At 35.7% G+C, this 17,324-nt stretch overlaps 1 protein-coding gene and 1 long non-coding RNA gene across 7 annotated transcripts in view; one reads left to right on the forward strand and one right to left on the reverse strand.

The window, feature by feature from the left end:
* LOC126920475 (uncharacterized) overlaps positions 1-1,072 on the reverse strand; it is a 145,573-nt gene extending 144,501 nt beyond the window's left edge. For all 3 annotated transcript variants that reach the window (XR_007711972.1, XR_007711970.1, XR_007711971.1), the window contains exon 1: positions 940-1,072. This is a non-coding gene — a long non-coding RNA (uncharacterized LOC126920475). The remainder of the gene's footprint in view (positions 1-939) is intronic.
* LOC126920283 (N-acetylgalactosamine kinase) lies at positions 87-12,757 on the forward strand. Of its 4 annotated transcripts, none has more exons than XM_050730420.1 (10): positions 87-199; positions 2,423-2,585; positions 2,784-2,951; positions 5,374-5,581; positions 8,464-8,572; positions 8,679-8,836; positions 9,402-9,542; positions 9,775-9,889; positions 11,036-11,240; positions 12,270-12,757. In XM_050730420.1, exons 2-10 carry the CDS (start codon positions 2,425-2,427, stop codon positions 12,433-12,435), a joined length of 1,431 nt encoding a protein of 476 aa, XP_050586377.1. In that variant the 5' UTR covers positions 87-199; positions 2,423-2,424; the 3' UTR covers positions 12,436-12,757. The 4 variants fall into 4 exon arrangements, with proteins under 4 accessions (XP_050586377.1, XP_050586372.1, XP_050586387.1 ...); XM_050730415.1 differs by lacking the exon at positions 87-199 and adding an exon at positions 1,131-1,334; XM_050730430.1 differs by lacking the exon at positions 87-199 and adding an exon at positions 1,519-1,749.
* Positions 12,758-17,324: the final 4,567 nt, after the last annotated feature.

Raw genomic sequence — 17,324 nt, forward strand, 5'->3', positions numbered from 1 at the left:
AATAGATTCGAATTACCCGCCATGACACCATACACCACGTACAGTTATTTGCGGTCACATGATCATGGTAGTGCCTGTGGTCACATGCTAGTGGCGACACTTACGGCAATACTTTGTACCTTAATCAACCAACGGTTAAGCCACTACGATACATGACAAATTGCCGTTTTGGAAACTGAAACAGTGGGTATAATAACAGGTACGTGTGTCTTATTATTGCCATACATATCGGTATTTTCATTTGGAACTCTGTTATAAGAACATGTACCATTCTACTTACATCATTCTACGAAAAGCTGATGCAGCAGCGACCGGCACTATATCATTTACAAACACGTAGAAGCATATGTATGATATCTACAGATACATACATATGCTCATAAACTTTTTCTTAATGCAAACATTGAAAAAAATACATCGGGTGATTTTTAAATCAGCATATAATAATTATTTTGCCAACGTTACATATTACATCTACATAGTATTATTTTATAATACTATGTGTTTCGATCAATGTACTAGATACTGCATAGTGGTGCCTTTCGCAGAATAAACGAAAACTACTATCAACGTCCTACGGTTAATCAAAGTTAAACCGATAATGAAGATCAATTATAGATTCATATTCAACAACTTTGTCGTCGAACATAAATATCACAGAAATTTTAGTAGCATCATATTAATTAATAACAACATCTACTAAGAATTTATAATAAATCTCTTGCATATTGGCTGCGGATTAAATACAAAAGATGGCTTAAATCAAGAATTTTTTACTGCTGTGAATAAATATTGATATACCAACGAAGTTGGTTATGTTAAATATGTAGCGCGGAAACTCTGTTTCACCAAGGTACTTCAAAAAAGTAGTGGTGATGGCGTATATTAAAATGTAAGGCAGATTTCTGTAAATCTCACAAAAAGAATTACACTACTTACATTACGCGTTGAAGTATCAATTAATTAATTTATCGCTAGATCGCCACACATATCAGTTGCTTCGTAAAATATCTTACATACAATCTTTCACTGTACTATTCATAAATTTCAAACGTAGATAACTGGATAACGTCACACATGCAATAACGCTACACGAAAACGTTACACGAAAACACACGAAGCAAGCCGAATCCTGTCGATCGCTCGCTTTAAATTTATCATTTAACTTTTGACGTAGTACTGTGCTTGCGTGGATCAGATCCCTTGATGCTCGAACAGGTTAAATATATCGAACTCTCGTGACTCGATCTTTTAAACTTCCTTCGATCTCTGGTGCCACGCCATATGCAATTAGGAAAACATTGAAGCTTGCTATGCAGGACACGATAATATAGGTAATTTAATTTTCTCAATTTTCTCATGGATATGTATAAAACTTGAAGTAAATCGGATAATGTTGTAGAAATTATGAAACATGAATTACAATGATGTACCGAAATAGAATCACAAAAATATTCCAACAAATGTTTTGTACAGAAGCTGTAAACATTAGCAGTTAGTCATTCAGTGACGTAGAAACATCGTATAGTAAGTTTCGATGTTATCTAATCGGACAACTCATACGGAAAGTGGATATTAAAAATAAGCTATATAAATTTTAAAGTCGATTCATTAAATCGATTGACAGAACAGAGTGGTTCAAAAATTGAAAGCATTTTGTAATTTCTGTTCGGTAAAGAAGAGACACGGAGATATTTGCATACGTTTATGCTTCTAAAATGCTTCTGCAGTAACGATTACTTTACTCTAGTAAGTTGGGAACGTAATTATTGCTAGTCGAGTACGTGGATGGTTAAATTATAAATAAATTGTTCTCCTCCATAGCTTGTAATTGCCAATAGAAATAAATTATGAACATTATTTTTAACAAATTTACATGTTTCTTCGATATTTCGACATAATATACGGAAGATTATAAATATGTATGAAGGATCCAAATATCCACTTTATATTTGAAACTGATAGATCACGTTCAATTTTCCAAATGTTTACGTAATTTAACCTCGATAAAATAAACCTTCGCCAACGGATTATGGTGACTTTTGGTGTCATGTTCTCACTGCTTAGGACAGATAGACCAGCGCAACGAGCTCGCCATCTTCTGCGACAGCGTAATTACATTAATGGCGGAGTGACCTCATTCACCATTTTCATCCGTGATGATAATGTTCACGATGCAATCCGTTTCGGTAGAAATTTTCACATAAAATTTCGGATTTGTTTATACGACCGATGCTCGATCGAGTAGTCGGCAAATCGACTTTTTTGCTGCGACCATAAAACTTCTATTCCCAGTTTTCCTTCAGCGTCTCTCGGCAACAAAGCAATGAAACTTCACCGGAAACGAAGCACTTTTTAACAAACACGTGTGCGTCGTTCCATATAGTTCATATTGTGAAATCATTCTGTGAATTTGTTCCAGGCATGTCGCACAACACGAATAGGGAATGCAGCGTGGAATCGGAAGAACGAGTTCCCATTTTGCAACCAGATGAGCAACTATCGAAGAGACTGAATATTTTGACTGATCACTTTCAGTCGACGTACAATGTGAAACCTTCGTTTTTCGTCAGAGTTCCGGGAAGGTAAATTTTGTAATTTTAAAATCAATAGTTTATATGTTAATTAAGATCAAATTATCTGCAAATTGTAATATATATGTTGTAAGCAATTTATTAACGGCGAAGCAAAGTTATTTTCACTGTCGTTTCAATAGATAATTGCAGAGATATCGAACTTCCATTTCTCCAAGTAATTGCGGTTATTTTGATCATCTGTCGTAGAGTTAATTTAATTGGCGAACACATCGATTACTGTGGATATGCTGTTTGCCCGATGGCCATTGAACAAGATATACTCGTTGCTGTAGCACTCTCGAAGGGCAATGACATTCGTCTTACAAATATAGACCCGAAATACAAATATTTCCAGTGCAATTTCAAAGACGTTAGGTGAGTAAAAATCGTGATGTATCCATCAAAAGAAATTTCAATTGGAAGTCTAAGAAAATCTTACGTATCATACAAGTTTTGAAGGTCTATCTTATTTTACGTAGAGTATTGTAATAGGTGATGCAAGTTTCTTGAGTTTCCCTGTATTTTCTATTTTTACTGCAAGTGAACAACCTGATATATCGTAACGTGTAATCTCAAAGTGCAACTTGTATACGCATGGATCCATTAGCAAGAAATATCGCGATTCTCTACTACGAAAGACAAACTTATTATATCGCAAGCTTTCAAGGCTGTAAGTAATTGAAGTGTTTTGCTATATATTCCGCTTCCGGAAACACGATTTAGGGTCGAGTTGCAAATTTATCGCCTTCTCCTCTGAGTTTCCTACTTAACGCGAACACGTAAAGAATACTTTAAGTGGGGATATACATAAAAGAAACACCGACTTCTGACAAAATGTTCACTCAAATCGATTACTATGCCTGGTATCATGATTTTATAAACTAAGAGCTAGAAACATTATCGGGGTAACAAATAGTCCCCCGCCCCCAAAGAGGAACAAAATTTCAAATTATTCTAAGCACAAATCGAAATATCAATTACGCACTCTCATTCCGCTATTGCTTTACGAATTACCGAATGAATACGGTGTAATACAAAATTCCGTACACAGCTTCAGAATGGAATTTCATCGTAAGAAATTTCCGCGGGATATTTCTCGCGAGGACAAAAATAAATGGCATTCGGTCGGACGTGAAACTAATTTGCCGGAAAGGTAGAGAACGTGGCCACGTTGGATTAAAGAGGCCGCAATGAAATGAAAGGTAGGACGATAAAGCCGGCCACGTAATTTCATTAGCTGCATCGTGTTTAGCGGCCGTCAATTGAAAATCTCCGCTGCCTTCCAAGAAGTTTCCGGATAATCGCGACGGTTAGACAAGCTTGCAGGACATGTCTTCGATCGCTGATCGATCAGCGAAATTATTAAACGGAGTACGATCAGAATAGATTCGGTGGACCGTCAAGGTGTTATTGGAACGAACGGTGAAAGACCAGAAATGCAGAAATGGATGAATCGTAAAGCGATACCCGAACAAAATTTCCAGTTTTATTCCACTCTCTTGAACGAAAATCATGACTTTGTAGAATATTGAGGTCGTATCTTTATTTTTGTATTTACAATGATGAAAGTGGTAGATGAAACCAAACATTTTATACGCAAGGTTAAAAAGTAAATTGTCAGAAACATCTCTTAGCATTCGCGCGATCAATTTATTTCTAAAGAGTGGTGAGCGATATATATGTTTGCATCCGTAAATATCAAGAGGGAAATATTTGTGAAATACGACGAGTTCCATAAAACGATGGAAAGGGTTCAAGGCTGTTATGTATTACATATGTAGGAATTGTTGCCGATTATCTGCAGTCTATTACGCATGAAAATACAATTGTTTGAGCAAATTGAGGTCCTTGTAACGCATCAACGATGGGGCCGATATTTTAAATTTTAGGTCTTCTAAGTCGCATAACAGCATGATTTGTTTTACGGTCATTATAAAATAAAATATTACTTATTATAAACTTAAGAATAGTTACAAAATTGTATTGACATAAAAACATACTTCTACGCGAATTAAAGAACATAAATCATTCGAGAAAATTGTTTCTGCGGTTCGTGGTAGGAGAAAATATCTTTTCTGTTAACGCAACGACTGTATATTTCACTGTAATGACATGAAATTTGAATGTATGTAATGAGATTTAGAAAAAAGAAGCAACCGACCGCAACTTGTAGTCTTCGATTAATCTTTGTGTCACCGTTGAGCATCCAGGAGAAGCAATTTTCGCATATAATAACCACGGTTTTCCGAGCCAAAGGAAAAAGATGAAGTTCGTCGTAATGTAAATAAAAAAAAGGATAATACTACGAAGCTGAGAAATTCTCTCATTTTTATGGTGCAGATTTTGTTACCCTTTATTATCTTTTTCAACCCTTATGAATACGTCATGGAAATATGTATGCAGAAATCCGTGAGATTTGCAAACATTGTTGTAAAAGGAACTAATCCTCGCGAAAAAAATAAATGTAAAATTTGGCAGCGCAAAAGTGGCAGTAAAAAGCATCGGGAAAATATCTAAACGTATTTCATCCTGCAGTAGAGAATTATTACGGTAAAATTAACATTAAAAACTCTGGCACGAAATATTATTAAGCAACAATGTTTTAAATATATTTTATTTGTTATTTGTAAGGTTTCCGATATAAATTTTTTAATATTGATTTTGTAAAAAAAACTTTCCATGTTTTTTATACTGCAGCATTTTTTATCTAATTTATCCAAAGAAGAAAATACCTTAGAAATGGGTGAAGCTATAAGATAACTGCGAAAAGAGAAATAAATTCACATTTCCTGCGTAGTGTTTGCATCAAGGACGCCGGCAGTGGTCCAGACTGGTACAAATATTTCCTCTGCGGTGTGAAAGGAGCTCTTGAAGTGATCCCAGAGGAATGTGCACCTTCGGGAATCTTGGCTGCAGTTTGGGGTAACATTCCTCCTAATTCAGGGCTCTCGAGCTCTAGCGCGCTAGTTTCTGCCGCTGTTCTTGTGACTGTGCATATAAGCCAGGTGAGTGCTCTTTTCAGCTATTCCAATTTTTGTGTGATATTTCTATATATTTTCAAATTACATCCTCTTATTTCATTCGAACGAGAACCACTAAAAAGTTAAAAATATATTTGTAATGTAGAAACAATGAAAGTATGTTTAACTTGTATAAATTGGAACGAACGTCATTGAAACTTTGTAAAGAAAAGTATATTCTAAGTAAGTTTCGAAATGAAATGGCTGGAAAAGATTTTGGCGGAATTTGTAGGAAAAAGTTATATCTCAAGCTTATCCTGTCGACTCTTTCCGATAATACTTACCGCAATAATAGACAAAACGTATTATCGCCTTCATAACAATTTTATTCTAATATTGGAGGATATATTTCGAAAGTTTTGTATGTTTTCTTCTACTAACTATAGCATACGTCACTACTAAAATTCTCATTTATTTGTACAAATAATTCAAGACTCCGGTTAATTACGTAATAACCTTAACTAAAGAACAATGCTATCAACATTTTCATCGTCGTCCATAATAATAATTCTTCGAATAATTTTGTTCCTCTAAATTTAATCCTGACGTTGATAGCAATTTAGGAAATGCTTAAAATATTTCTCACTTCTCACAGTGAAGTAATCCACTTTTAGGATGACCTAAGTTGCGTCCAATATCATGCATCCAAAATATCCTTCATGAAAGATTTATAGAGGTAGACAATCTGTTTCGCTTTATGTTGGAAATATTCGTGTAAAATTTTTATCTGATGCAAAAGTAAACAACACGATAGATATAGGAGATGATTTACATAACGTTTTATAGTCTGCATTCAGGATTAATAAACACTTGTTACCAATCACGAAATTGTGTGGACATAACGAGAATATAAACCATGTTTGTTATACATAAATATCTAATCTGCATTCTTGTTAGAACAATTCAAACGTTGGTATGAAACAGACGATAATTACACGTCTCTAGGGATAGCTCGTGTATGAAATTTACGTAGAGAAGAGGAACAATTATAATCGATGTTTCACATCCGAAAATGCAAAATGCAAATGATAGACGATTTATAGAAAAGATTTATATTAAAAAAATTTTTTAATTCTGCAATGTATCAAAAGTATGGAAAAGGCGAAACAAATAATAAATATGTATATAGTACAGAAAAAAATACCCATGAAACATAAATATGACAAAAGGAAAAGCCTTCAAAGCAAGGGATGTTTAGCGAAAAAGTAAGGAACTTTGAGCCTAAGTGCTTCAAAGCCGAGAATCGCAATTTATAAAGCTACGTGATTAACAGGCTGCACGGGGTATCAGTGTCACGTTCCGGATTCAGCCGGTTCGTTATGATTAAATCACGTATACATGCACGCAAAGTTATCCCGACGCGTTGTCGCTGCAATGGTTTTGCTTATAGACATGGTGGAAAAAGAGGACATTTCGGTCCGCCTTTGTACAAGAGATAAGTAAAATCTCATTGTTCTGCTCCCTCGTTGCCAAGAGAAACATCATTCTTTTCCCTTAGTCTTTCTCTTTCCTACTTGCTATTCCTTCCTCTATGTCTCCAGACTTGCAAGATCGATGAGAAAAGTTCTCTGGACCCTAATGTCTCTTTCAACGAAGTCATGAGCACGAGGCGCTCACTGACCTTCAAGATTATGCGTGCAGTGTTTCCGAAAGGAATGTCTCAAGAATGTCTAATACCTTCCGCCCCATTACCCGCGCTTCCGTCGCCACAAGCGCATGTCTTATTTGCGGATTGTTTTACATGTGACTACTAGAACTCTGCGCTACGAAATCGATTCCCTAATACATACCACCATATTTGAACGGTATTGCCAATACCGCCGGTGGATATTGCGAATGTGAGCAAAATGAATTGCTAGGGTTCTGCGTTGCCAATAAATCGAATACGCTTTGATTTCCGTCAAAGAGGATTTAGAAAATTGAATAGTTTTTATACGGAATTCCTTTGATTTCTCTCGTACGTGTTTCACCATATACGTATGACGACTATAATAGCGACTACAAAAAAGTCCGCAAAAAAAATTTTCACGGTGTTGAAAAGTTCGTTGAATGAAAGGAATTTCGTTTCGTTCTTTCATCACTTAAAAAAGGTTCTCTCTTTGAATGGTTGGAAATTGAAAGTGCCACCGACAACTACAGATTCGATTCGTTCTCTGTTTCAGCGTCAATTACCCAGACGATAGAAACTCGTAAAAAAGTAGAATCAAACACGAAAATCTGTGTATTATTATTTATCTTAATATTTCCATGATATTATTCTTTTTTATTTTCCTGGATACTCGTGGATCTTATCTTAAAGGCGAAAGCAAATTTAATTAGCGATCCGCCGCGCAAATTTCAACCGGCAAGAACAGGACAAATTTGCTCTTTTAGTCGAAACAGTCCTGGATTTCTCTGTCATTTCCGCAATTACAAGGTGTATTTAGGCCGCAGTGCAGTTCAACAGGCTTTCACGCGGGCACCCGCCGATGCCCGCGGGCAGAGCTGAGGGCAATCTCGGCAATCTAACGATGTCACATACATTAAAGCAGAGTAGGAGATAGACACTTGCGGTAGGGCTATAGGCTAGTAAACCGTAATGTCGTTTAGCGATTGTTGTTAACCGTTTTATTGCGAAACGCAATTCTCCTTTTTAGGACAGGCGGTTGTTACTACGTACGTATGTACATGCATACCTCCATGCACCGTTACCGATTTGTTTACTCTTGGAAAACCTAATGTCTACCCCTACAGACAATGATTAAGTAGCACTGGTTTAAGAAATATTTTCAAAGTTCAGAGATATTTACTTTCGTGTTCTTCGTGCAATGGGTGCGAATTAAAAATAATATAACGACTTTCAAACAACAAAATCGTTTCTATTACAGTACCAATTGCCGAAACGCGAGTTGGCTACCATCAGCGCCAGCGCTGAGAGATATATCGGCACTCAGGGTGGCGGAATGGATCAAGCGATCGCGTTCCTCGGAAAGGCAGGTAATTGTTTCTTCATTTCCAGAGGAAATCGTTGATAGCTTGATTGTTATTGTGTAATTTATAGCTATGAATATATTTATACTAATACCTATTAATACCCACGAAGGTTCTGCAATGCTAATCGAGTTCAACCCCTTGCGTGGTACCGACGTCACGTTACCGAAAACCGCAGTGTTCGTAATAGCGCACAGTCAGGCTTGTCACAACAAAGCCTCCACAACGGATTATAATCTAAGAGTTGCGGAATGTCGATTGGCAGCGCAGGTAACGTGCCATCTACAGTTGTGGATTTGAATAATGATTAATTATCGTTTTGTTGAAACAGACAGATTTACATGTTATTAATTAATGACGAAGCCGATTAAGTTACCATGAATTGAATGCTATAGCAAATAATTTTATGATGTTAAAAATAAAGTAATTAATACAGTGGTAATAATGAATGATTATAGAGGGAATACAGAGGCATTTGAAAATGTATTCGCTTGATATATTTATTGATTCTGGATGACAATAAACACTCCAAGATTCGTTCGGACATAGTTTCAAAGGAATGAATAAAATTTCATCTCAATCAAGATTTATAATTGTTAAGCGACCTCAAGCGATGTGCTACACGTAACTTGTCTTTTCGTCAGGGATAATATCAAAATTACAAGAACAGTCTGAATTGTTTTTATATTTTTATATTAATCCTTTATGTATCTCTCTCTCTCTCTCTCTCTCTCTCTCTCTCTCTCAGTTTGTGAAAAAGTTTCTGATATTTCTACTTAAAAAATTTTAAGAGATCTGAGTTTCTTCTAAGTAAAGCTATCACATACGTTTATAGATGATAGCAAAGAAACGGAACAAACCTTGGGAACGTGTACAAAGATTAATCGATGTCCAGGAAAGTCTTGGTATGAGTGAAGATGAAATGGTCTCTGTTGTAACAACCGACCTCCACGAAGAGCCATATACTTTGAACGAGGTATGCAATTGAAATAACAGAGATAATGATAATATCGAATCGATGTTTAAACGCTATGTCATTAGAACAACTTTACCGCCGCTAAAAAAAATATAGTAGACATAAGATATCATATCGACTGCTTCTTATTCTTTTAAAATTCATTAAATTTTTTATGATGGTTAAGACAAATATTTTTCAAATCAGCGATTTTTTAGTTCAGTATTGATAGCCATATACGTTGCTTTTCTAGATCAGCAAGAGCCTCGACACGACAAACGAGAGGCTCCGAGAAATATCGTCGGTGCAATCCTTTGGCGATGCGCAACCTTTTAAACTGAAGCAGCGTGCCCTTCATGTGTATCAAGGTGACAAAGTCTATGATAAAATTGTTGCGTGCTGGTTAGGAAATATATACAATATTTTTCCTTTCCGCTTCTTCGTGAAACTCATATTTATTAGTTTGAAAAGATTCCAGAAGAATTTTCTCTTGGCAAACAACGTCTTATTTATACCATAATATTTCTTAGGAAAGTTCTCGCTTAATTTCAACCGCATTTTCAGCAGAATAATTCATACATGCAAATTCCGCTTATTTATCGAAGAAACGATAATTTAACATTGCTCATAAATGATGAAAGAGTCAAATATTAGATTTCGCTCAAATCCAGAAAACTTTGTCAACCTTTAGTTTTTGCGAAGTTAGTGAAAACAAACAAACAACAAACAGTGAGATTACACTGCTTATGCTTACCAAGGGATCAAAAAATAGTTAGTCCAGCTGGGAGAAACAGTATCACTCGTATGCATTTCTTCCTGAAGCGATAAATTTTCACAACGACAGTTTATCGATTGTGACCGCCATTTATTTGCAACCAACCGTATTCGGCTCAAGCCATAGAATTTATTGGCCTGGAAACCCAACGAAAACCACGCGGAAAACCTTTCGCAGTATCCGTCCAGATTTTTTGCCCACAGATTTCGCTCATCCAACGATCAAAGTTAGCTGTCGCTAGCCGGGGGGCAAATTTCTTTTTGAATACCAACAAACAAACAGATAGAAAGCACAATCAAAAACAAAACCAAATATCACGAAACATCATACCGTACTAAATCGAATGACTAAAATTAAGTCAAAAATTAAGTCGTTTAGCTTCCAGTAGAAAATTTCCATGAAAATTCCAGAGTATTTCCACTGGAATTAGACTCGTTACATCGCTCGTTATTCTCGTATGAATAATGGTGTTGCTCTTTATCGTGTTATTTCGAACGATTGAATTTCATACGTTCACCGCGAATATAATAATAGAAGCAATGCCCATACGACACACCAGTCTCGTTATGTTTCCCTAAACAACTTCTGTTCACGAAGCACACAATATAACACGCTCTAGTAACGTGTACTCTCGATTACGAATGCACATGCACAGCCTATCATCCACTTGTATTCATTGTTGGCACGATTATTAAATTTCAATCGATTGAACCACCATATGATTTCGTACGCATTTTAGAGGCAGCCAGAGTGGTCAAATTCCAGCGTATCAGCGAGGAAAGTGCCATTACAGAAGACGAGAAGCTACGACAGCTAGGCAACCTAATGTCCAACAGCCACGCCAGTCTGCGCAAACTATACGAGTGCAGCCATCCCAACGTTGACTCGCTCGTCGACAAAGCTATGGCATGCGATGCATTCGGAGCAAGACTCACGGGAGCTGGGTAAGAGGAACTTTGAACTCGGATAACAGTCGCGTCATGTGTACCAGTTGTAAATGAAATTTTAGCATATAGAATGGTAGATACGATATGTCTTATATGTATTATTCGTGGCGGTTAAATTGGATGATCAAAGAAAATGAAACCGAGAAGACAGTTCAAAGTTACATGTCGAATTTATGAGCTCGGATAACATCAGATAGGAGTCGAGAACTATGTTTCATGACTTCAAATTAAGGAGATTGTGGATCTATAAATAGATATTGGATTTTCATTGAAACTTCATAATTTTAGTACCAATTTTGAAGTTCTTTTATTTAATATTCTCCGTTCCTGCTTGTTCGATTTTTTTAACCGAGTGATGACCACTAAAAGTTCGTGGCACACCTTAAAACTCTATCAGTTATGAACTTCATTATAACCCACGAGTTCCATCCACGATAACCACACTTTTGCCAATTGAAATTGGAACGCAACCAAATAAAAGAAAATGAGTCCAGAAACCGACTCGGAAGAATGGGTTAATCGTTTTGCGATGAAAATCTAATGAATTTCTCTATATCGGAGAGCACTTAAATGACTTTAAAAGACTATTACGTTTTTGTTCAGAATAAAAGCAAATTTTCTATCGCGTACATTTTATCTACATCAAACTTCTTTTCTCAATATTTTTTTTAATTTCTCTTTTAAGAAAAAAAGGATATAAGGTCTTGATGACATTAACTTTTGATGAAAAGACATAAACTTACGGTGTCGAATATACACCTCGATAAAAAAAGATCGATTCATGGGTGTGTTTGCCAACGTAGTGTGTTTCAAAGAAATTACTTTAACAACGCGATGGCACGCAACCCAAGCGCAAATTATGGAACATCCAATGTCATTGGCAATATTTTGGACGTACAAATTCGTTGATTATCGAGAACGAATTTCACGTTGCAATTTCATTTTACATCAATTTCATCGCACATATTGTAAAATACATGGTGAGATTAATAAAATGACACGATCGTGTAATTTGATTTTACATAGGTGGGGTGGTTGCATAGTGGCCATCACAACGAAAAACAAGGTTTCTCAATTTGTGGATAAGCTGAAAGAGGAGATCGGCCGATGTGAGATAAAAGACGAGTTCAAGCTGGGCGATCTGGTCTTTCCGACGGAACCGAATCAGGGTGCTGCAATTTATACAACCTAGTTGTCTTTTTCTATTTTCTTTCCACATTCTTCTTACATTTCATAAGTCGTTGACTATCTATTTACCAAACGTTCACCTAATTATCTCTGCGATCATGTAATAGTACATGTACAAGGAATAGATAAATTCAATGTCAGGATAATCTGTATCCTGTTTATCGTATGTGAATAGTGCTTACTATTTGTCGATTATGATCCATGATGCCTTCTCGCGGCTAATGGTACACCTATAGTAAATTTATATGGCAAATATATGAAATTTTAATATTTTATAAGTTTATAAGAAATAATATGAAATATACAAACGGAGGATTATACAAATATTTAAATGTGTCTTTAAAAAAGCTTCCCCTTAAAAAGCAGTACCAATATAAATGCAACAAGATGCAATTTGTCCGTAATCCTGAAGCCTTTCCCCCAATTCCTCATGATTAAATGTATTAGCAGCAACGGAATATTCGGTGTCATCCCAAACTGATTTACGACCGGTAAGATGAAAGGGATGAAGCAGAAAATTAAGGATTTGGTAGGCTTTCCGCAGAAGCTTCTCTATTTTCGAGGACTAGTCTCGTTGGTCGAGAGATCTGATAGTCATTAACGATCAACACCGGAACTACGTAGCAAATGGGTCGTCTGCGTCAGCCTTTCTAAAACTTTATCAAAGTTGAATTCGAAAGGATAAAGCTGTGAATAAATGGAATTTGTCAAGAGAAAATTTCCATTCGACCCAGATTTTCGCCTAAAGACGTTCTTATGTACTTCGGTCTTGGGAATTCTATCACAGACATGGAAATTAGAGAAGGACAGCGGGTGTACAAGGAAGTCAGGTGTAACTGATTGCGAATTTGTTCAAGTTCCTCCGTGGCACATGGTTCATTGTGTTAGTGTGAGAAACGGTATTAAATTTGAAGTGGCACGAAATCCATCGAAGAATTTCCTTCATTGAAAGATACTTAAATTTTCCAGAAAATATTTATACCTTCTTTATGTTTATACTTTCTTTTCCTTTCTTTCTAGATTGTTTCGTAGAAAATGTTTAAGAAAATAAGAAGGACAAAATTGCAAATCGAGAATTCACACGTGAAAGTACTTTTCTTCGTGGGATAGGTCGCTTGATAGCTTAAGTGGACATTGATATTGATTTTCTACCGTCAGTCAATGCTAATAAATTTCTCGATAAGAGAAAAACGTACCAGTCACCGAAAACTAGCTTTATCGCTGGGATCAGCTGCTACGTCCTGTCGATTTAGTTTTCTAGCATGATGAAAAAAAGATTGAATTCAACTTGTACTGTAGTTTCTTCTATCAGTACGTTTTACTTTTGATTTAAATATCTCTAGTATAGTATAGTTTAAAATTTATTACTCTGAAACTTTAAATTACATTCAATATTCAGTTTATCGAATCTTCTTTGCCAGTCGTAAACTAGACAGGCTATTTTCGCAACCAAGCGTGAAATAGCTCATGAATTTCGCATGGAACAACAATAATCGTAAAATATCTCAGATAATAAGTCTAAAACTATACAATATTGCGATACATACACGCAAGAATAATCTTACGAAAACATACAAGTGCAGGTTCAAAAAATTGCGAAGAATTTGAAAGTTGTCTTATTACATGGCATCTTTTTCTGCTATAATCTGACTTATTATTATCACACTATTTTTCATCTCAGTACCAGTCTCGACAACGAATTTTCCTCACGATTGTTTTAGCCTCTGCTCTTAGCTACGTTTAACTTATTTCGTACCTATTCATGATATCGAATGTTCATGATATCAATGTGGAACTGAAAATACAATGCAATGACGGTTCACAATTTGTTGAAATGCAGAACTTCTGTTGGACAGCCATCAGTATCATGGAAATAATCGTGAAAATAGACATGGAAATGGACATGGAGATAGACGTGGAAATTCCTCTGGTTCTGTAAACTGCGGTGAACCGTGTAAAACATATCAGTATTAACAGAGTAGGAAAGACCGACAATCCGAGAACCTTATCAGAATCCTCGAAATTTATTTACGGTGCGGTTGTGTGGTCAACGACACCGACACCTTCGTGCTCATCGTTGTATCAATCAATGAATATCTAAAACTATATTCAGCATTCTTCATTTTGATATTACTGAACTAAATCCATGGTATATGGCCCTAACTATCCATGTAATCCCAACTAAAGTTTTGAAACCTTATCATATCAAGTTAGTATAAATTTTGACGTCTATCCTATGTTTATTCAGTAGTACTTGCCCCAACAATGTCCATCCCAGATCGATGATGGAAAGAGATCTGTCACCATACGATCCTCTTGATAGTATGTTCCTAGGGTGCACCCTACTGTGATGGAATTGAAAGTTTGAAAAATTTCCGCATTCAGGAAAACAATAATATCACGAGGACAAAAGCTAGCTTTCCAAGAAAAAGAAATTCTAACAATGAAAATTAATGTAAGGACGAAATCACAGTAACAGCTGAAGAAAAAGTCTAGTAATAAAATAATGTAGCGATACGATTTCAAAGAAAGAAGTCCAACAATAAAAAGCAGCACAAGATATCAACAAAGGGGGAACAATACCAAAATATAAAACACGTAAGGTTTCTATAGATGAACATACGACGGACAAATTCCAAGATTCTCTCGAGCGATTTAGAATTTTTAAATTAAAGAATGTATGTCGAATATCTCAGAATTGTTGTTTTAAGCGAAACTGAACTAATTGAAGTTATCGATGTAAAAATATGGCAGACAGATAATACAGATATGTACAATGTATATTGCAATACAAACTTCTATCTTGAATTGTGTAACAATTTTGCTGCAACCTACTTTACGTACACGTCGCTTATAAAAACTAAATTTACTTTATGTTATTTTTAATAATTATTAGAGCTCTCTATACTATGTTATCCAAAAGCTCTTGAGAATCATTAATAATGCGACATAGTATATAAATTTCGCTGTCCTCCAGGCTAAGTGTGTTTCTAGGTAAAATGTGTACTAAACAAAATGGAAGGGTATTGTGGCTCACTAAATGTTTCTAGACGCGAATTACCATTCCTTTTCCCATTTCGCTTAAAAGCAAAGCACGTTACTGGAAAAGGAAAAAATTAAAAAGTTACAGAAAAGCAAAGCTCTGTAGGTATCAAGAAGAAAAGATGTCGCGTTTCTATATGCGTTTTACTAGTCTTTATTTCCCTGAGGATGTAACAAATAAGCTTTAAGTGAATGCCACTCAAGCTTTGGCACGATTTCAAAGTAACATGTCTTTCATATTTTTACATTAAACCTGAAGTCTAGTTTTTTGCTTTAAACGATGAAAAAGATTTATATTATAAACCCGCGAAATATGAAATGTTCTCATTGTTGTTTTAACTTTTGTAATTGGTATTTAAACGATAATAAATAACTCAGGTTATAAATATCGCACTCATTCCACAAACCCGACGGGAGCCTTCGTTTATTTATTCCAGACAAATGACGTGATAAGATGTTATTGGGGTAGACCCTATGGCAGATCAAGAGGAAGTGAGTCTGGAATTTATTCAGATCCTCTCATATTGGTACACGTATGGTAAAAACACAGGATACCTTCATCCTATTGCATGCACACCAATGTCAGCCAAAGTGAACGCAAAAGGACTTTTATTTTTGAAAATACTAAACTGTTTGCAATTATTATTCCAATTATCTATTTATTATTCTGCATTGGACAGAATATGAATTATGACTCTCTCATTGGAGAATAATTCGATTTAAATCTGCAATTAAAAATATGATATTTATGATTAAATAGTACTGAGAATTCAATTTTTATAAACGAACGTTTCGCTTTGACTTTATGTTTAACAAAAAAAACGCTTAACGTGATAAGCTATTAGAAACGCGCATATAAAAAGCATTTTCTCTCCTTCAAAATATGGAAACAAATTTTACGTAAACCTAAAACGAGAACGGGATTTATAGCGTAGCAGGAAAATTCTTATTTTATGTGTTGCCAAATTCTCTGAAATACAGGTAGAAAAGCGGTCTCGCTCCGAAACATTTGGGGAAGCAAAAGCGCAAACTCCATACTAATTTGTCCTGCACGCGCTTCGTACATTCTCATTCGTAAAATTCATGGAACAATTACTGGTACAATTATTCCGATGAAAAATTTACAGTTAATGCGAAGTTTGAATAATGGGTGAAAATCGTATTTACTAATGCGTATTTTAATTAATCATAAAGTTAAATGGGAAGAAGGAAATGGTGTTTAATAAGATAAAACACATTAAGTGTAAAATTAAGAATTCTACTTTTATTCTCGTCGTATTCATGTCGCCACTTTTCCATCGCACTGCTACCGCAATTTATACCGCGTTCACACGTCTATGCGATGGAGAACACTATTGTCTACGGAGAGATAACCTTCCTTCGTGAAAACGAATTCTCCTCTACGTCAATGTTCGCGATATAAATTCTACGAAATAGGTTCTGTTGTTTACAGGTGTCCTGATTTATACAGAGCAGCGAAACCCTCGGAACCTTCTCCATCCATTGTAATTGTGGAAGGTACGGGAGCGAAACTCGAAACGTTATGAGCGCTGTACTATAAATGTTGGATGATCCAGAATATCATTAACCGCTGTTAGTGACTTTAAAAGGGATCACCAATAGGTATGGACGTCATAATCTAAACATCACTAGTAAGCATGAAAATGTTACGACTTGTGCATAAAGCTTTGATACTCGTCGGCCAATAAAATGTACAATTTGCTACAAAACGCGGGGAATCGTGAATTCTGAAACGGAAAGAAAGTGTAGGAGGTAAAAGTAGTTCAGGATACGTTCGGACAAAGTAATTCATTTTTTAATTTGTCCAAACTGCCGGTTAGAAACGCCGAA

Source organism: Bombus affinis, chromosome 1 (assembly GCF_024516045.1).
Source record: "Bombus affinis isolate iyBomAffi1 chromosome 1, iyBomAffi1.2, whole genome shotgun sequence".
Classification (NCBI taxonomy): domain Eukaryota; kingdom Metazoa; phylum Arthropoda; class Insecta; order Hymenoptera; family Apidae; genus Bombus; species Bombus affinis.